Source organism: Ziziphus jujuba, chromosome 12, assembly GCF_031755915.1.
Source record: "Ziziphus jujuba cultivar Dongzao chromosome 12, ASM3175591v1".
NCBI classification, from domain to species: domain Eukaryota; kingdom Viridiplantae; phylum Streptophyta; class Magnoliopsida; order Rosales; family Rhamnaceae; genus Ziziphus; species Ziziphus jujuba.
Window position 1 is genome coordinate 24,012,678 of NC_083390.1, and position 21,126 is coordinate 24,033,803.

A 21,126-nucleotide genomic window follows, 5' to 3' on the forward strand; every position below is an offset into this window, starting at 1 on the left:
TGTAAATGATAACAGTGGTAGATGATTCAGAAGACTTGGAACTTTGCAAGCTTTTAAGTATATGTTTGTCAAAGCACTAATGATTATAACTATTATTTTATTCCTTTTTAAATATAAATATAACTATTTTTTTTTGGTAAATATAACTGAATTAGGACTTAGGAAGATATATAAGGTAAATCTCTTCCTTTTTTTTTTTTTTTTTTTAAGATTCATGTCTCAAACCTTTTGTTGAAAGCACAATAAAACAATGTAACATTTCCAGCAAAAAAAATAAAAAATAAAACAATGTAATATCTCCTTAATGTGGCAATTGGAGTAAATATTCCTTCTTCTTTTTTTTCTTTTTCCTTTTTTTTCCTTCTTCTTTTTTTTCTTTTTCCTTTTTTTTCCTTCTTTTTTTTTTTTTTTTTTTTTTTTTTTTTGGGGGGGGGGTTGCCGATAGGCTTGTTCTTATAGCTAAGTTGGTAGAAATATCCAAACTTAAATGAAGCATTTTTGTCTCTTCTTAGCCAGTTCAACGTTAAAGCCATTGTTCTATTATATATTAATGAATTTGAATTCCAAAAGGAAAGGAAAAGAAAAAAAAAAAAAAAGAAAAAAAAAAAAAGAAAAAGGTTAAAGGACCACTTCTTATTCATTATTACTCATAATAACCTGAGGAATACATAAACACATGGCCAAAAATGAGTAAAAATAAACTAAAATCATAGCCCATGTGAGTTGGGGAACTTTCTAACCATATGATTATGAATTGAACCTTATTAGGTGTTAAATCATAGAAACTAATCGACAACTCACGGTTTTAAGATATTATAATCACGGTTTTAAAGGATAACATATCAATGGCATCTAGGAACTGGGAAGGAGAATGTTTTTGGGCTTTTAATGCATTTGCATTGGAACAAGTATGTGATGTGAAGTTTCTTCTCATTTTTTTTTTTTTTTTTTGGGGGGTTTTTCTATTTGTAGAAGGTACAATGAGCTGGTGATTTGGCTGTCCTTTTGATGTATGACAGATTGCTGTTACTCTATCACTTTTCTCCTGTGGTCTAATCAAAGTTATGGGGACCGACTGCAGAGGCCCATTCTCATATGAGTGTTTTTGGTAGGTTGAGGAAGTCCCTACTAGCCATCAATCATAGTATTCCATGTCTGGTTCTAGTCAAAGATATTCAAACACCCTATTCAGGGTCATTTGGACCAAGAGAGAGAAACTAAGCACCTTATGCCCTGCCCCATCACCATAATCTATTCAAGGGATCCAATGGGGCTGCCTTTTTTCATTTTGTATTTTTCAAAAATAATTTAAAATTTGTCATAATATTGGTAATTTAGATGTCTTGAAGACTATATGAGTTTTCATCATGGTCCTTTTGGATCTTTGTGTATGATCCCTGTGTTCTCCTATCATCCTTGTGACCAATTTTCCTGTTTTTAATAGTTATATAAACAAAAATTAAGACTTTCTAGGATATGCATTGAAAATTTGTTTTTATGTCTTTTCCTTTTGTTTAATAACAAATCAATGTAGTAATGCATTTTTTTTTTTGGGAAATTACTTATTTTTTAAAAATTAGTTCTTCATAAAAGTTAAAAAAAAATAAGACTCATTATTTTTATATCATATTTTTCTCTTAACCTCTTTATTTATTTTAGTTTCAAACTTTTTTCTTACTATTTTAAGATTCTAACCATATGAAACTATTTTTAAAATCCCTGATTTCAAAAAAAAAAAAAAAAAACTGTTTTTCAATTTGGAAAACAATTTTTTATTTTTATTTTAATTCTGTTTCAGAAAGTTCAACAAAAGAACATATATGATATCTGGTCCGTCCACAATTGGTCAAAATCAAATCAAATAATACAACAAATAGAAAAAAGTAGTTGAAATTCGAGTTAAAGAGAGAAACATACATGTGGTAGTATAGTGGTAGGGATGCTATGAACCATCAAAACAAAGGAAAAAGGGAGAGAAAAACTTTAATGATACATATTTTTATTAAAAAAAATTCGCAAACTTTAAAAAGAATCAAAATTTGTATAGAAACTAGCTCGAAAAGATCTGACCTAGTTTTATACACTATAAACATACAATAAAAAAAAATGTTAAGAAATGTTCTAAAAAAATATATTTTTGCAGCAAAAGAAAGCATTCAATGGAGTGAGAATTGATAAAGTGAATTAGGGATTATATATAAATATAATATTTTCAAACTTCGAAGCAAAGACTTGGAGTTTAGGCTAATAAAGGGAGATGAGCCCTGCAAACAAGAAGCAAAAAGAGGTGAATATAAGTTAGAGAGAAAAAAAAAAAAAAAAAAATAGGGATGGGGGTCCAACTCCTATTTCCCTTGAACCCTTTTTGTCTGCTTCCAAAATGCAAAATCACACACTCCATTTACTCTCTCTCACTCTGTGCCACTCTGCAACTTTGAGAGACCGTCTCAGTGGTGATTGAGTGTTATTCTTCATTGCACATTATGTACACGTCAAGTTTCCCCATTTAGCTTTTTTCCCCACCAGAAGAACAAACCCAGAAGAAAATTCCGCAGATTTATTGCAAATTGCAAAGCTTTTCAATGGATTATGAAAGGATCCAGAAGCCTCAGGTTTCTTTTTCTTTCTCTTCTCACTTTTTCTTTGTGCACTTTCTCCTGTCCCAATGTTGGAAATATATACGAGCATAAAAAAAGTTCATTTATTTTTTTTTATTTATTTTTTTTTCATTTATTTATTTTTTGTTCCGGTCTCTTTTGCTTGGCTACACTTTGATCTGTCAAGTTGAAACCCAGTTTCCCATTTGGGAAAAGTTTTCTGGGATTTCTAGTGAAAAACCCGGGAGAGCTATTCATATGGGTTTCCTGTTTTGTTGAATGGTTTGTGTGAATTTTTTTTTCTTGGGAACTTTGAATGTGTGCAGGGTGGTGGATTTTCGCCTGGGAAGTTGAGGAGCATGCTATTGGGAGTGGAGAAGCAGAGAAAGGAAGAGCAAGGCCTTGAATCTACTTTTACATTGAGATCTCAACCTTTTGACGTTAATGATAATGGTTAGCTTTTCTTTTAATTTTTCTTATTTTTAAAATGTTTCTTTGTCTGCTGGGAAGGTTAGCCTTGGATTACTTATAAGTATCCAAAAAGTAGTAGAACTAGAGATTTTGAATCTTCGATTCTTATAACATATTGCGGAAAGTTAGCATATGGGTCAACTGCCATCCCAATCTAAGGGGAGAATGGTAACATTTTTAATCTCAATTTCTTTTGATTTACCTTAAGCTTTCTCAGAAACCAAACGGAGGGAGTGGTTCTATTTGATGCGCAAGTAGTAGTACACCGGTGAGGATATGTAGTGTTAATTGGATTCCCAAGGATGCCTTTTTGGGCATGAAATTTCATCAGTCTTTCTAAAAATTACTTTTAATTTGAATCACACAAAGGCCCTTTTTTTCTTCCCCCGGAATTTTCACCAATGAAACGTTGAATTTGAGCATTCATATGTTGTTTGATTGGTAGTAAACTTTATTGTGCAGGTGGTAGTGGTTCTGATAGCTGCAAAGATGTAGATGTTGTGAGTGTCCTTCCTGAATGTTCGACTTCCTCTGCGCCTAACTTGTTAGGGTCAGAGATGGTTGGTGATCATGTATTGAAGGATAACTCATATGTTAATTCCAGAATTAGGAATCAAGAAGACCCTTCTTTAGATTATGATAGTGGGCATGATGGGATGAGTGTGTCCTCATCAATCTTTGAATTTCAAAAGGCTGAGAGGGCTGCACAAAGACTGCCCCTGGCGCCATTCTCGAAACCAGTGAGATCCAAATGGGATGATGCCCAGAAGTGGATACAAAGTCCAACTTCTAATCGACCAAAGACAGGGCAGACTCATGGGCAGAATGGGCTAGGAGTTGGTTCAAGAAAGGGGGCAAATCCTGGTTATGGAAGTCGGCAACCATCGACGAAGGTGGTTGTTGAAGTTCCTGATAAAAATGTAGTTGCTTTTGAAGAACCAGATACAAAACGAATGGATACAAATCAAGCTAAAATGGAAAGTTGGGGGCAGAAGGTTGTTAATTGGGAGACCAACTCATATCCTACTGCAGATTCATATGGAAAGCCTGTGCTTATGATTGAGAACTCTGTAGGAGAATCAGCAAGTAAGAATCAAGTTGCTTTTGTTTTCGGTTTGTTTTGTTTTTTGTTCTACTTGAAATAAGTTATATGATCTGCAGTTCACACTAGTCATATGCTTTCTCTCATCTATGTTCTAAACTATTATGTAATAGTTTTACTAGGCTTTGCCATTTTAAAATGCAAGTGTCCTTTTTGTAGAATGTTGGGTATGAACTTGGATGAAAAGTGAATTCTCTTCTGCGATGATTTGTTTATGATGACACTTTTAGCTTGGATGAAAGGTTTTGCCATGTATTACAACAAAAGTAAATGAAAAACGACATATTAGTGAAGAAGAAGAAGAAATAATACCAAGCAAATTATGCTTTTGCGATGGAAGTTGTGGGATACCATTCTTGAGCCAAAGTACGATGTCAAGAAATAAATATTTGGTTGCAGCAAATTAAGTTGCAAGTTTTATATAATGAAATATATGATTTAATTTTCAACTTACAATTTGTACAAATTGCATGTGGTTTTGCAGTTAATCTCAGCCGTCATGATTCATCTGTAGCCATCCACAGTGCGATGACATTCATTCCTCCACCTTCAACAGCTAGGTCAGTATCAATGAGAGATATGGGTACAGAAATGACACCTATTGCTAGCCAAGAGCCTTCCAGGACTGGAACTCCTGTGAGGGCAACAACGCCAATCCGTAGCCCAAATGGTTCAAGGCCATCAACTCCTGGCAGAACTGCACCAGAATCCTCTCGTGCGGATCCAACTACTGACAACTTAAATCCTAACAATCAGTTGTCGGAAAAGGAGCTACAAGTGAAAACCAGGAGGGAAATAATGGCTCTGGGAACACAGCTTGGTAAAATGAACATTGCTGCCTGGGCTAGCAAGGAGGAAGAAGATAAGGATGCGTCTGCATCATTGAAAAATGTAGCAGCAGAACAACAAGCTAAAAGTGTCATCGAGACACGTGCAGCAGCATGGGAAGAGGCAGAGAAAGCCAAGTACATGGCCAGGTTGATTCACTCCCATTAAATTTTCTTTATGTTTTTCCCTCTACCCTTCCCATTTACCTGTTCCAATTAGGTACTAGGCTACTAGTTAGTTCTGACGGATGGAATCTCAAAGCTACTAGTTAGTTCTGATGGATGGCCCATGTGATGAGACAGTATATGTAGGTTTAATTCGTTTTCATTCATGGTTTCATATAAATGAACCAACCTGTTTGTTACAAGGTTTACACAAGTACATAACAAAAGAACATTTTAAGACTTTTGCTATCTTAAATGCTGTCCTCTCATTTTTGTGGCCTGAAATGACTTTGATTGTCTAGGTTCAAACGTGAAGAGATGAAAATTCAAGCATGGGAGAATCATCAGAAAGCTAAGACAGAAGCTGAAATGAGGAAAATTGAGGTAAATCATAGAATCTTATAAAAATTATTTTGCAATATCAATCTTTTTGTAATTTTTATTTAATATGTTTCATTTTTAGCTTTTGACAAAAATTTAAAGAGCATTCGAAAAGCAATAACTTTTTTTCTATGCCAACATTATCTTTCCAAGCATATTGTCAAACTTTGTCAACACCTGATATGAATCAAACATTACATTAGAATAATGAATTGATGTTCATTGATCTTCATTTCAATAAATGGTACTTACTAAACGTTCATTGCCAAGCTTGAATTGTTTGGTTTCTTTAATTCTCATGGAAACTGCATTTGTCGAAACTGGCCATCATGGATTTCAGGTAGAGGTTGAAAGGATGAGGGGGCGGGCACATGATAAGCTTATGAATAAGCTAGCAGCTGCAAGGCACAAGGCCGAAGAAAAACGAGCAGCTGCCGAAGCCAAGAGAAGCCAGCAAGCTGCAAAAACGGAGCAGCAAGCTGACTATATTCGGCGAACGGGGCGTATCCCTTCTTCCTTCTACTGCTGGAATTGGTGCTCCTGAAATCTGCATCCATTTCTGCAGAAATGGTTCAGTTGTTTCATTGTCTAAATCTTTGGTGGTGGCGCATAATAGCGTTTATACATGACCATCTCCAAATGTCCAGCTTTCTAAAGTCCTTGCCATTTGATGATCTCCAAATGAAATGGAAGTACTTTCAATACAAGTTTTTGAATGAAAACTACTTTTTAATGTACAGACCCTTTTTTAAAAATTTTATTCTATTGAATTTTTATTTATTTATTTATTTTTGGGTTGTTAGGCAATATTCCATCACCCTTGAAAATGAACGCTCCTGAGTTGTGATAGCTTCTATTATTGTCTTTTTATTTAGTACAATTTTGAAAATGTTTTTAAAAAAATTATAGCTTTACAGCTTTATCATTGGTTAATCAAAAGGAAAAATAGGAAGCAGTATTTATTTTTCACATGTTTTCTTCAATTTCCATTTTATTTTTGTTACAATTTTATTTTTTGATAATTTTTTATTAAAATTCATAGTGGAATATGTAAACTACTGGATTTGTTCCTTTCCAATCGGAAGTTTGAATTTTTTTTTTTCCCTGTTAAGACATTATTATTATTATTATTATTATTATTATGGAGTGGGATTAAGACATTTATAGTAAGATGAATCAACTTGTTATATTTTATACCTTATTAATCAAATTATAATTTTTTTTAGTTTTAAAAGTTGGAAAACTTCTTTTGATGGCATTTGGTGTGAATTGCCCACTTTGGTCATATATCATTGTTTATTTCCATCATTCCTGGATTCATTCCCATTTTAAAATAAAAGATTTAGCATAATTTTAAAAAATATATATATATTATTTTAAAAATAATTAAAAAAAAAAACAGAGAGAAAAAATGTTGCAAAGATATTATTTTCGATTGAAAATGCTTGGAGGGAAGTTATAATCAAACCGCATTTTAGTTGCCTTTAATTGGAAGCAAACCGGTTACCTTCCTAATTAAGATTAACACCCAAAAACCGGTTCATTGACGTCATCATCCGGTTCAAGTTTAAAAGACTTTGGGAGTCGCTGGTTTTGGACAAAACCAAGGTGCTGATAGAAAGAAGACCACTATCGCGCCCACACTTTTCGGTGGGAAATTAAATTTTCATTTTTATTATTTTCCAAAAATGTTTTTCTGACAAATTATTTATTTATTTATTTATTTTTTAGGGATTATTTTAAAACGGACTCAAAATAAGTCCACTGAGTAGGGTTTATTCCTGTCTGGAAGTTGGAATAATACTCTGTCTCTTCCAAAATTTGTTTATTGTTTTTTTTTTTTTTTTTTGTTTTGAAAAATCTTTTTTTTCTTTGTTTTCAATTTCATTTGCGAGCCCGAGTCTGCGATCGTTTTGTTGGGTAATTTGGTAAGTTGGATTTTATTATTATTTTTTTTTGGGTAAAGTTTTTATTTTGAAAATTGGGTTTATTTTGATTTTATCAAATTTGATTTGCGTCTGTTGATTTGCATGACAAATTATGGAATAATTCTGTTCGATGATCTGCTTATCTTTGGTTTTGCTTCAAATTTAGGGTTTACATGAAATTGCATTGTCTTTGCTGATTAAGATTCTAATGAGAAAATGTAAGCGAAATTTGTTTAAATTGAGGTTTGATAGGACAGCCGATTTTCCATCAATAGGTTGGATTTTTTTGTTTTTGTTATGTACGATTTGGTTTTGATGACTAGCAATTAGGAATATGATTGATCAAGCTCTCATTTTTTGAGAAGAGGACTCGAATTTCTGGTTCTTCGATAGGGCATTGACCCATGATAGTTGAATTTAATTATGCTCAGATTTGTAGTTTTTATTTTGGGTTTTGAAGGAAATTCTGATTCTAATTTGGCGTATGGATTTTTTTCTTTTTTGGATAGGATTTTTCTTTTATTATTATTATTATTTTTTAATTCAGCATCTTTTGCAGATCGTTGGGATGGGGATATTAGAAATTTGAATTATAAACTCCTATTTGACTTTAGTTACTTTAACGGGGGTATTTGTCATTCTAGCTGCCATGAATTCTATACATCGTTAGTGTGGTCTTCTTTTATGGGAAAGCTATGCCCTTCGGACTTGCTGATTTTCTTTCAGTTTGTTGTTAGTTTTTGGTAAAAATAACAAAATTATTGATTTTTCATTGCCATGTTCATGTGATGATGTTGTTATTGAATATAATTTTAACTGAGTTCCTTGCATTTGAAAATCTGACTCAGGACTCGGGCAAAGTTGGTCCTAGATCACACATCCATCAAGGAATGCCAACTTATTATTGTTTCACCTTGTATGGTTTGTGTGAGTAACTAACATTGTTTCTTGCCCATAGAAATATTTGAGAATTGACTCTTGATGGTTTGAAGGAGATCATTATCCAATTGTGTGTCTGAGATTACCTGCTGTGGACACCCAATTTCTAAAGCTGAAGTTTGAATTTTTTGGGGTGATATTTGTACCATTGAGGATGTGGCTGAGATTTAAACAAGTCTTGTTATTTTCGTTGTTCTTTATAATATTCTTCGGTACTGCCACAGCAGAGTCTGAAGGTGAAATTTCACATAAGTTGATAGCTGCTCCTCACAAAAACATAAGAACCAATGTTATAGATGGCACGGGAACAGAGAAAGTTTTCAACTTTGACGGTACTGAAGATGGAATGGGCGAGAAGAAAAGTGGGAATAGCAAAGTTTCAGTGTCAACAGTTGCACTATTCACATTGGCAATGGCTGCTGCCACTGGTTTAGGTGCAGTCCCATTCTTCTTTGTAGAGCTTGATCCACAGTGGGCTGGATTATGCAATGGAATGGCTGCTGGTGTGATGTTGGCTGCAAGCTTTGACCTCGTACAGGAAGGGCAAGGTCATGGGATAGGTCATAGTGCTGGGAATTGGGTTGTGATTGGGATTTTAGCTGGTGGAGTTTTTATTTGGCTATGTAAGAAGGTGATGCCATTTCTTTTATTTTCTTCTATCAATGCATGCATTGAGCTTCTCAGTTTCTCATTTTGGTTTCTATGATCTTGTAGAGATATGTCTTTGTCCTGTTTCCCAGTGTAACATGCTTGTTAAACTTCTGATTAATACTGTAATCTAAGCATAAAGAATATAGGCTCAGTAGCAGCAGATATTGCATATTGAGAAATCTGAACATGGACATGTTTTAGTCAAGCAATGCGTATTAACAAAGAAAGCTTTTTCAGTTGTTATGTTTATGTCGTTGTTGTTCAGTCCATGCTGCTTAGGTTTTATCAAACTCTTTATATTTCATTGCATAATCATTTTTTTCCTTCCTTTTTTGGCTTCAGTTTCTTGAACAATATGGGGAAGTTAGCATGTTGGATATAAAAGGTGCTGATGCAGCAAAGGTTGTTCTTGTAATTGGAATTATGACCCTCCATTCATTTGGGGAGGGATCTGGTGTTGGAGTATCATTTGCTGGCACCAAGGGTTTCTCTCAAGGTCTTCTGGTTACTCTAGCTATAGCTGTGCACAACATACCAGAAGGACTAGCTGTGAGCATGGTGCTTGCATCCAGGGGTGTTTCTCCTCAGAATGCAATGCTATGGAGTGTAATTACATCCTTGCCTCAGGTATTATATTGTTATGTTTTTATTATGCAGTAGAGGCATGCCCAATTTAATGCAGACCTGTAATTTGTTCTATGATAAAAACATATAAATTGTCACTTTTAGCTTTTAAGGAATGCCTATTTATCTGTTTTAATATGAACCTTTAACAATCTTGTGTGTGTACTGGTCGATCGTTAACATGTTCTTCATCTTGTCTTAGAAATTGACTCTTATTGACCAGTTTTATTAGTAGATTACCCACGAGACTTATTTGTTGTCATTGTAGCCCATTGTAGCAGTCCCTTCATTCATATGTGCTGATGCATTCAACAAGTTCCTTCCTTTCTGTACTGGCTTTGCTGCTGGATGTATGATCTGGATGGTTGTTGCTGAGGTACTTCCCGATGCATTCAAGGTAATATATTATATACCTCTTCGGATTGGTTGTATGGAATTACAGATACATGCTCCCTTCTCCCTTCAAGTTCCCTCTCTCTAGTTACACACAAAGGGAATGAAGTTTCAAAAGGGACAAAAAAAAAGGAAAAAAAAAAAAAGTTGTCTTGATCTTCGAAAGTTTTTTGGGACATGAGTTCGTATTTGTTCAAGCCTCGTACCCTTTAGTTCCCATTTCTAGACATATAATTTCAGTTTCTTGTTTTTGAGTTGTAGGAAGCCTCTCCATCACAGGTTGCATCAGCAGCTACTCTTTCTGTTGCATTTATGGAAGCTCTTAGCACACTGCTTCAGAATTTCACCCATGACTACAAGTGCGTATTTTGGAATTTTATGTCAAGGAGAATGCAATTTCACCTAGGATCCTGTTGACAGATTTTAATTTCTTTTTCTTGCAGTTCAGAGGATGCTTCTGGCTTCTTTGTTTCACTTCTTTTTGGTCTTGGGCCATTGCTTGGTGGCATTGTTCTTGTCACATTTGCTTTATCTTTCCAGCTTCAGCATGCTCTCCTCATGGGTTCAGCTTCTGGCATTGCCTTTGTCCTTGGTGCTTGGCGACCGCTGCAGCTACTTTTTCAATCAAAGATGGGGTTTCTTCCTCTTACGTTTTTGCTTGCATCTGGAGCTGCTTTTGTCCATTTTTTGAGTTCTAGTGTTTTGAATATTGCTGGACGTAAAAGAACTTCAGCGAATAACTTACCAACAGTAACTGGCTTCCCAATCAGTATTCACACCTTACAGGCATTCATATCATGTGGAGCAGTTGCCTTACATGCTTTGGCCGAAGGGCTTGCACTAGGAGTGGCTGCACCAAAAGCTTATGGACTAGGACGTCACATGGTGCTTCCTGTATCCCTACACGGGCTCCCTCGGGGTGCTGCTGTTGCTAGCTGCATATTTGGGGCTGCTGACAGCTGGCATGGGGCCCTTGCGGCTGCTTCCCTAATTGGATTCATGGGTCCAATATCTGCTATTGGAGCCATACTTGCAGGAATTGACTATAGCGGTCTGGACCATGTGATGATTTTTGCTTGTGGGGGACTACTACCAAGCTTTGGAAGAATAATCAAGAGAGCAGCAAGGTTGGATACTCGAAAAAGCAGTTGTGGCCTTGTGATGGGCATGGGTTTTGCCATTTTGTGTTTAACGTGCACCAAGTTGGTTTGTTTGCACACCCCTTATTGCAATTCTGCACCAGAGGCTGTGAGATAGCATACTTGTGGTTTAGCCTGTGTTTTGCAGTGTATTTATTTAGATGAGCTTGTACATGTTATTGGGTTTAACAATTGGCACATCCATCTTCATTAAGTTTGGAACTTGTGTTACACAGCATGCTCATGAAAGAAAATTTGTAAAGGAGGAAGGAGGTAGTATGAAGAAGAGGCCGGCCTGGAAGAACCCCAAGTTTATGGAGAGAATGACTTTATTGGTATACACATTTGATAGTATCATAATGCTTCATTTCTGTGACGAAAGGTAGAGCATCGTGCTCTTCCTCCTAACTTGTAACTTTTAGGGCTTTTCTGTTTGAGACAGCTTCTACATTAAAGAATTAATGATGCTAGAAGAAAGACCTATCTTATTTTATTATGTGTTTGGATTCATATATTATATGGTTTCCTTGGTTTACACTTGCTTGTAATCCGTATTGATAAATGTTAAAGCTTCTGACAATTGATCCTGATCTGAACGTAATCAAGCATCTAACTAGTTTTTGGCTACTTTCAAACTCAAAAACTAGGAACCAAGAAATGGTTGATCATATGAGAATAAAAAAATTTGACATTATAAACTTAGTCCCTCAAGAAAGGGCAGCACTAAATAAAAGTCGAACACTTCAAATGTCATGTAGTTAATATATATATATATATATATATATATTATTGTTCAAGATTTATAGACGTAAAAAACAAGGGTGTAAATTCTGGGGAAGAAGGAAGAAATCCCAGTTCATTAACAAAACAAAAGCTAACAAACATGCAGAAAGAAAAGTAAGCATCTAACTAGTTTTTGGCTACTTTCGAACTCAAAAACTTGGAAACAAGAAATGGTTGATCATATGAGAATAACAAAATTTGACATTATAAACTTAATCCCTCAACAGAGAGCGCACTAAAGCCAAACACTTTAAATATCATGTAGTTTATATATATATATATATATTTGTTCAAGATTTATAGACAGAAAAACAAGGGTGTAAATTCTGGGGAAGATGGAGGAAGAAATCCCAGTTCATTCACAAAACAAAAGCTAACAAACAAGCAGAACAAAACCAAGTACGAAGAAGAGAATAAATTATCTGCAATTAACTCCATGATCAAATCGACTTAATCATATTTCAATTTGGGAGATCTGAGAAATCTTGTTTCAGTCTTCCCCTTTGTTCCTCTGACATCTTTCTCTCAAAGTAAGACATCCATAGATTCTTAAAGAAACAAGATATGTAGGCAGCCCTTGTTCTGGCAACTTCTGTAGTAGAGGACAAGAATAAATGATTAGTCTTTTGAGAGAAATGAGCAGTTGAAGGCCCTTTATGTCCAAGCTTTTAAGACTTGAAACTCCATCAATAATAAGAGTTGTAAGATTGCTTGGTAGCAAACCTTCCTCTGGAAATGATTCCAACCTCTTTCACTTTCATCTCCAATTGTAAAGTGTGTTAGAACTTTGAGTGTTTGCAAATTCCAGTTCATTCTGTTTGTAACAAGTTTAGAGCATTTTTGAAGCCTGAGTTTTCCCAAACTAGAAGGTTGATCTCCTTCAGGAAATGACTCTAGTTCTGGACAATTAAAGATTCCCAAGTAATGCAAAGAAGGTAGGAGATTATGCATTTTCTCAGGAAACTTCTTTAGCATCTCGCAGCTGTGGATCAAGAGATGAGTCAGATTGGAGGCGTGCAATCCGCCTCGAGGAAATGATATGAACTTGGAGCAGCCACTGATACCCATATATGATAAGGACATTAAGTCCTGGCATGGTTCATTTGATGTTGTGAGAGGTTCTAGACTTTCTTGCACTTTAATATCAACAATGCTGAGGTTGGGAAAGAAATTTAAGGGAAAGAATTCAAGTGAACCACCACAACTCTTTGATATCTCAACAGTTTCTCAGAATTCTTGATGCCTAGTTCTGTCAGGGTAGTGGGAAGACATTCTGCAGAATATGTTATTGAGCAACCGTTATTGATATACAGGCTTCAAAGACAGCAAGTGTGGCTCTTCTTCAATGCCTCAATCAATGATTTTACACCATCACATCCTCCAATTCCGATTGATTCTATTGTTTGTGGCAGTTCTTGCAGTGGTAGTTTTTCACACTCTTCTAACTCTAATTTTCTATGCGCTGGAGTCCTTGGGAGTGAAGAAATAAGGTTGTCGCATGCATACATTCTAAGGCTTGTTAAAGATGGAAGATAGCAATGCAAACCAAGGGTAACTAGCTTACCACAACCAGTTATTTTGAGTCCTTGAAGCTCAGGAAAAACTTCTCCATCCTCAATAACTTGCATCAGTAACCATTGTTCTCATGCTGACATCGAATGGAAGCATATGACTTCCAATGATGCAAATGACTTTATCACAGAAGAAGTACCATTTCCATAAAACTCAGCACCCACAGTTACTATTCCATCAAGTCTTTCAATATTAAGAGTTTGGAGCGAGGGTAGTTGTCCAAGTGGAGGCAAAAAACTGCAACATTTGCATCATTAAATGACTGATCACCTAGCCAATTTGGAAATCTTGTACCTCCAAATCCAAAAACCTCAAGCATATTCAAGTTTATATGAGGCAATATCCATCAAGTACATCTCTGACATGTTTTGAATCATCAGTATCTCCATTCCAAGACACTACCAAAGCTTCAATGTACTTCTTGTCCATCAACTTGGTATCCCATGCATCCTTGACATTTTCAGTACTCTGTAATTCAAAAGGGAAGTCTTCCTTGAAGATCTGAAAGCTCCCTCAACTCTCCTATCTTGGTCCCATTATCTTTTCCCACTCTGAAAGTACTCAACGTTTGTAGACTTTTCAATTTACTAATATGCCTCGGCATCTCTACTTTGTTGCTCTCGTTGATGTCAAGATGTTACAAGTTAATGATATGATGCAAATCTTAAGGCAGCTGAGTGAGATTGAAACACTTCGATAAATTTAATGTTTGTAAATTATACAATTGCTCACAGATTCGGGCAATCTTATGATTGGAGAGCCGGAGACGTTGAGGTAGCGAAGGTGTCTTAGTTCACAAATTGTTTCAGGCAACTGCTTCAAAAATTTACACCTAGACAGCCTTATTACTCTCAAATACCTCAACTTCAAGATAACACGATTCACTACTTCATTATATAAGAAATCGAATGAAAATGTAGATGTTGGTTAAATTGTGTGCAGATGAGTTGCTTCAGAAATGGAATCAAATCTGTTATAGGAAACAGGCCATGCAATAGCTAGATGACGCACCTTCTTTGGAACTTCCTCTGAGTTGCCATCCTCTAGTGTAAAACAATATTCGATAGATGCATATTTTCCTAAGTCATGAACAAGATCATGCATGACAAAGCGAAATTCTTCTGCTCTTGAGCTTTGAGAAAATGATCTAGACACCAACTGATTGAAATATTCACGACATATGTCTTCTATTCTCTTATTTCACTTTGATTGCAGCAGAATATTCTCTGCCATCCATAATAAAACTAATTCCTGCCTTTTAAATTCATAATCCCTGGGGAATATTGAACAAAAAGCAAAGCATCGCTTGAGGTGTGAGGGAAGATAATGGTAACTTAACCTCAAAGCAGGTAGGGTATTACTTTCATTATAAGTGAAATCCCCAATCTCACTGTCTGAAATTCTTTCCCATTCACGACCATCTAAGTTAGTGCAAAAGGCCTCCAAGTGTTTTCGCAGCAACATATAAGTGGCAGACCCTTGCACTTCTTGATGATAACTTCTCTACCAATTGTTTCCAAGATGGGATGTGCACTAAAATCTCCATGTTCAAATGCATGCTTTGCAAATAGCTTCCAGCAATCTTCATCTTTGAAGTGCTCAAGATAATGAGTTGGAACAGTGCGCATGATCAGTGCAACACTTTCATTGTGTGTTGTTATGAAAATCTTGCTTCCTTGTGCTCCATGTTTAAATGGTTTACTCATCAACGCCCAATTAGCATAATTCTCATTCCACACATCATCTAAAACAATCAAGAATTTCTTTCCCTTTAGCTCCTCTTTCAACCTGATTTGAAGCAAATCCAAGTGCATGTTATCATAAGAATGGGAAGTTACCGCATGAAGGAAAGTTCTTGTTGCCCTCCAAAGATCAAATATCAAATCCTTCAGAAACACAGACCCATGACTTGAGATCAAAGTACTCGTTAATTTTTTCATCATTGTATACTAATTGAGCAAGAGTGGTTTTACCAGCCCCTCGCATACCACCTATTGGAAACACACACAACTTATTGCTACCCACATCTTCTCTTAGCAGCAACTTAACTATGGCTCCCTTATCACCATCTCTACCATAAATCTCAGTTTCTTCCATCAAAGATGTTGTCGGTATTCTTGATGATATTTTAACACCACCAACACCCTCTTTGAGGCCAAGGACATCCATTTGTTTTACAACAAATTCTAGCCTCTCAAGGGTCTCCTCCAACTTGACCTCCATATCTAAATCATAAGAACTGAGAGAAGTAGGAAGGTTGATCATGTTGCTTACCTTACTTGTGCCAGTTCTTGATCCACCTTCAACTTGAATTGCAAAGCATTAGTTGCATTCTCATCCAAGAGATCATCTGCATCATGGGCACTGTCTTCAAGCTCATTCAGCCATTCTTTCACAGCCGGGTTTCTGATTTGCTTATCCTCTGTATCATTCAGAACTGCATTGACAGATAGGAGCATTATCTTCAGCTTCTTACATAAAGTATGATTCGATTTATTTCCTTGTAGGTAGTCCACAACCTCATAAGAAGCCAGCCTACCAAACAGAACCTGAAGGGAAGCAGAGAGAAAAGCTCCACCTACCAATGTTGCAGCCATGTTTTTATGCAGAATTTGCAAAGCAGGAAGATATTGAAAGAAAGCTAATGGAAATATGTGAACCAAGAACACTTGACAATTTGTTAAGTTTTGTGTAAGTAAATGGATCAAGTCAAACCACTAGGGGACTAGAACAGATTGTGTTGGACCTTAGTGGGTTGGCCATTATTGCTTTGAGGAGCTAAAGAAACACAATTTATCATTACATGTCGAAACTCTTTAACTAGTTCTCTTATCCAGGAAATTTTTTTTTTTTCCCGGAATTTGTTTGGAAACTTTGATGTTATAAAAAATTTACACGTCCCACCATATGACAGAAAGTTCCTGGACAATAGAAAAGCTGACAATTTAATTATATTAATTTCTTGATGCAAAATAAAATTTCTCATTTTTGTTATCTACTTTTCTTTTCTCTTTTTGTACAATTTCCAATGGAAAATAATGCTTGGATCTATAAATTTTGCTTGGAAAATAGTGCTTGGATGCAAAACATTCTCTGGGCCAACTCACTCTTCAAAGTCTCATGGGGTCTGAGATTCTTGGAGACGCATTTGAGGTAGCTTCAAGTGGGGTTCCTAGCATTAATTCTCTTCCCCTTGTTATTTCTTTACCAAGTCAATGACAGTATAAAGGAGGGATTGGTGCAGATTCCAAAGCCCAACAAATGTGCCAAAGCTTCATACCGAGGACTTGATTCCATTTTTAGCATTATCATATTGGAAAGTGAACAAAAACTCATGCTAACAAATCCTATCGTGAAAACTGCCGCTTATACAGTTTTCGTGAAAACTCCAATTTTCTTTTTGTCCCATATGTACTTTGTTTAGTTAGAGAATCAGTGATTCTTTCTTTCTGACATTGATATGTTCACTCCAACTTCTTTAGCTTAATCCACCTTTGGTGCATATCGGTGTGTGATTAAGGATAAATATATTTTAAAACAGAACATGGTCAATATGCAGCAAAAGGCAGAGTATTGATGCATGAATATTCAAAGTCCATTAGAAAGACAATACTGAAATAATGTTTTCATCTACTGAATTACCATAGTTAATTCCCAAATATATAGAACCAAGCAAGTACAAGGAAAGAGACAAACTGTCCAATCAGTTTTCCTTTTTGCTTGTGACACCACTTGAAAAATGTTCCAAGCTACAGAACTTTAAAAGAACCTAGAAACCATGAAGATCATTGATTCTTATCGTAATGTTCTCAAGCTTCTAACAAGTTTTTGGGTACTCTCCATGTCGAAATTAGGAAACTAGAAAATTACAAGAAATATAAAACATACATTACTAACTTTAGATATTATATAAGCACACTTACCTGATAATCAAGATATAATTTCCTCACAAAAAAAGAATATATATAGTCATTGCAGCCGAATGGTTTCATATTCTCCTCCACCACAGGCATAATGGATGACAATAACTGGTACATGCTGAACAATCTGATGATGCTTTCCCTCTGAGTGCACGCTCTTGATGAACTCATCTGACATATCATAAAATTCAAGAATCCCAAGCTTCTTCAAATGCCGGATACCAGATGGTACCTCCTTCAGTTGTGGACTGGGGCCAATATAGAGGCTCTCAAGATTCAGCAGTGAACCTTCCTCTATCACCACCCATTTCAATGCACTCAGATGCCTGAGGTTGAGGGTCTTCAGTTTCGGAAACACTCCTTCTCAAACAGCAGTTGCTCACCATCATATGCATCGCGTGTTATCATGAGTTCTAATAGGTTGTGCAGGTTCTTAAGGCTTCTCATTGGATCCTCTTTTAGTCTTGACAAAAAAATCTCCATCCTCGATAAATTTTGCAGCTTTGTGATCCATTTTGGCAACTTCCTTAAACGACCATATAAGTAGAGATGTTGAAGGAACTGAGGTGGAGATGTGATGCATTCTAAATCAATAATTTCATCTTCATTTATTGCCCTTACATCAAGAGATTCTAGGTGTTTCATCTCCTCGATAGACCAACACAAATACTTTCCATCTTCACTCTTGAGCTTTTCGATACCCAACCTCCTCAGTTGTGTCAACTTTCTCAGCTCTTTGATTTCTTCAACACCTGAAGCGTTTGCATCCACCATGTATAACTTTTGTCTAAGCATCCAATCCCATTATCTACTTTTATTCCTTTCCTTGTTGATAGACCATAATGCATGGTTTGATCTTGATTATATGCTGAAAGGTGTCGTAATTTGTTAAGACTTTTGATCTCTGCAGGTAACTCAAACACAAAAGATTGCTTTAGATCCAAAGTCTCAAGGTTTACCAATTTCCCTATGGACCTTGGGAGCTTATTTACTCTGGTTTTTCTAAGACTTAAATATCTTAAATGGAATAAGTTCCCAATATCTTCATGAATAGAATCCAATATTCCATTTTCAAAATCTAATACTTTTAGAAGCTTGAAGTTCTTTGTCAATGTACACTGAATGAAAGTTTCTAATAGTATTCCTTCACAATTGAAATTCAAAATGCTACGAACACCAGAGATTTGATGAGTACAATAAAGAGCATTACATGAACTATTGACAATTGATAGGCGTCGAGTTACCATTTCTCCTTTAGAAGTGGACTTGTCACCAGACAAAACGTTGCAAAAACTTGCATTCTCCATTTTCTTGAGAATAACCTCATGCAACAGATCATGGATGTGGCAAATTCTAACTTTTCCATCCAACTCTTCCCATGACACTTGAACCAGACTTCTATGTATCAGCTCGGTCAAATACTCCAGCGCAATGGCTTCCAATGTTTTATCCTTCTTCTGTTTCACAAATCCCTCAGCAATCCATTGTCGAATTAACCTTGAACATCGAATTGAACAGTTTTTTGGGTACATGCCCATGTACAACAAACAAGATTTGAGGTAATAAGGCAGATCATTATAACTGAGGGATAAGATCCTTGTGATACTAGTAAGATGAGGATTAGTCTCCATCTCTGAATGAAGGCTATCATGCAATTTTTGCAATTCTTCCACCCTCTTATTTTTTGTCGATAGAAGACCAGCTATGGCTACAATTGCAAGTGGTAATCCATTGCATCTTTTAACAATTGTTCTAGATAGTTTTTCTAACTCAGCAGGACAACAGTACTACTGATGATCAGACTCAAATTGGAAAGTCTTTTTGCAAAACAGTTTCCAAGCTATTTTTGGTGGCAAAGGCTGCAGCTTGTGGATGTGCACAAATGATGAAATTTTACAAAAATTTGCAACCTCCATACTTCGTGTAGTGATTACTATTCTACTACCACTTTGATTATCAAGTAAAGCATGCTCTATGTCTCCCCAGAGATGTACACGCCAGACATCATCGAAAACAACAACGTACCTTTTGTGCTGCAAATATTCTCTTAATTTTTCAGTCAGTGCATCTTCACCCATTGCATCAATTCCTTTGGGTACAGGTTCTTTGTTTCCCTCACAGAACTGCTTTATGACACCCTTTAATAGCTCATCCTTCTGGTATGATTGAGACACTGCTATCCAAGCATGACAATCAAACTTCACTTTCACCAAATCATAGACTTTCTTAACAAGAGTGGTTTTCCCCATTCCACCCATCCCCACCACAGAGATTACAATTCGTTGTGGTTTTTCATCCAACAACCAATCAATCAGTTCATCTCTAGGAGATTCAATGCCAAGTACATCAGCTTCGTAAAGATAAAGAGCTCCTTTTCGAGGGTCGTACCATGAACATTCATTTCCATGAGATCCTTGCTTACTGGAAACAAAGCCATACCTTCCACTTCTTTCCTTGATTTCAGCAACTGCTAGTTTGATGTCCTGAATCTGAGAAGCAATATGGTTTCGCGGTTGGAGTTTGATGATGGAACGACCAATATCATGGAGATAAGCAATGAAGCCGCGGCGACAGGGGTATCGTTCCACCTGCACGGTGTACTCATCAATGACATCTTCAATCTGAAAAGCAACTTCCCTTATCTGTTTCACCCATGCTTTTACTCCACCACCATCTCCAGACTCAGAGTCTGATCCTTCAGTTTCAGCCTTCATATCTGCTTCTTTGAGGAAACACTGAAGGGCCTCCAGTTCAAATTTGATGCCCAAAACTTCAGAACCAACCCCTTTCAACAAGTTTACTTGTTGTGTAAGCAATGGGACCCGAAGGTCGATTACAAAGCCTACTGCAATCTCTGCCATTGTTAGCTTAATCAATCACGAATTGGGTTATAAGAACTAAGAAAATGTAAGAATCCAAATGTTATGGTTCACAATATGTCCATGCTCATTGTGAGAGGCAGTTTGACTCTTAATTTGTTTTTTCTTCACTAGCAAGCTATTGTGTTTTAATAATCATTGTATATGTGACTCAGAAAGACACATACATCATGGAAAAAATATTATATTATGTGATGATGTCATATTTGGTTTTTCCTTGCAACATCGCAGAAATTGCTGCATATTTACTAAGATAATGGCATATCATGGGAAACAGTCATAGATTCCATTCAATAATATTATTATAATTTCTTTCTGCCTTCACTATTTTTAATATATAGTTGAGAAAATATAAAATTCATGATCAACCTGGATGACCCTTATTTCCACCTTGACTACGGCACATGCTTTGAATATGATTCCTTCTGAGGCATTCAGACAACAAAGTCATCTCTAACAAAAGAATAGTTTTGGTAAGAATATACATGATATCACGCATTTTGTACATAACAAAACCAGCATTAATTTCACAAACTACATTGGTAATATTGGATCAGACTAATACAAAACCGGGAAAGCCAAAATATCCAGCAACTTAGGAAATAAATATGTACACAGCCACCATCTTTACAGATACCAGAAAGCTCAAATTTAATTCTGCTCCAACCCCAAACCCCTTAGTGATCTACTTCAACTCAGAAACTGCACTAAAGTTGCTTGAAGGAGAAGAAGATGTAAATATTGGCATTTAAAAC

The 21,126-nt window shown here is 36.0% G+C and overlaps 2 protein-coding genes and 2 pseudogenes across 3 annotated transcripts; 2 read left to right on the forward strand and 2 right to left on the reverse strand.

Annotated features, from left to right (window-relative positions):
- The first annotated feature begins 2,129 nt into the window (after positions 1-2,129).
- On the forward strand, positions 2,130-6,329 carry LOC107429597 (uncharacterized). 2 transcript variants are annotated; one of them, XM_016040308.4, is made up of 6 exons: positions 2,130-2,612; positions 2,924-3,050; positions 3,531-4,154; positions 4,655-5,147; positions 5,465-5,546; positions 5,884-6,329. In XM_016040308.4, exons 1-6 carry the CDS (start codon positions 2,583-2,585, stop codon positions 6,085-6,087), a joined length of 1,560 nt encoding a protein of 519 aa, XP_015895794.3. In that variant the 5' UTR covers positions 2,130-2,582; the 3' UTR covers positions 6,088-6,329. The 2 variants fall into 2 exon arrangements, with proteins under 2 accessions (XP_015895794.3, XP_048318700.2); XM_048462743.2 differs by lacking the exons at positions 2,130-2,612; positions 2,924-3,050 and adding an exon at positions 3,090-3,336.
- An 819-nt stretch (positions 6,330-7,148) lies between these two features.
- LOC107429594 (putative zinc transporter At3g08650) lies at positions 7,149-11,713 on the forward strand. The gene is made up of 6 exons (XM_016040304.4): positions 7,149-7,471; positions 8,320-9,041; positions 9,404-9,688; positions 9,954-10,082; positions 10,340-10,437; positions 10,522-11,713. The coding sequence occupies exons 2-6, from the start codon at positions 8,565-8,567 to the stop codon at positions 11,333-11,335; spliced, it is 1,803 nt and encodes a 600-aa protein (XP_015895790.3). The 5' UTR covers positions 7,149-7,471; positions 8,320-8,564; the 3' UTR covers positions 11,336-11,713.
- Positions 11,714-14,967: 3,254 nt separating this feature from the next.
- On the reverse strand, positions 14,968-15,837 carry LOC132800312 (putative disease resistance RPP13-like protein 1; annotated as a pseudogene).
- A 1,460-nt stretch (positions 15,838-17,297) lies between these two features.
- Positions 17,298-20,391, reverse strand: LOC125418501 (disease resistance protein RPM1-like; annotated as a pseudogene).
- Positions 20,392-21,126: the final 735 nt, after the last annotated feature.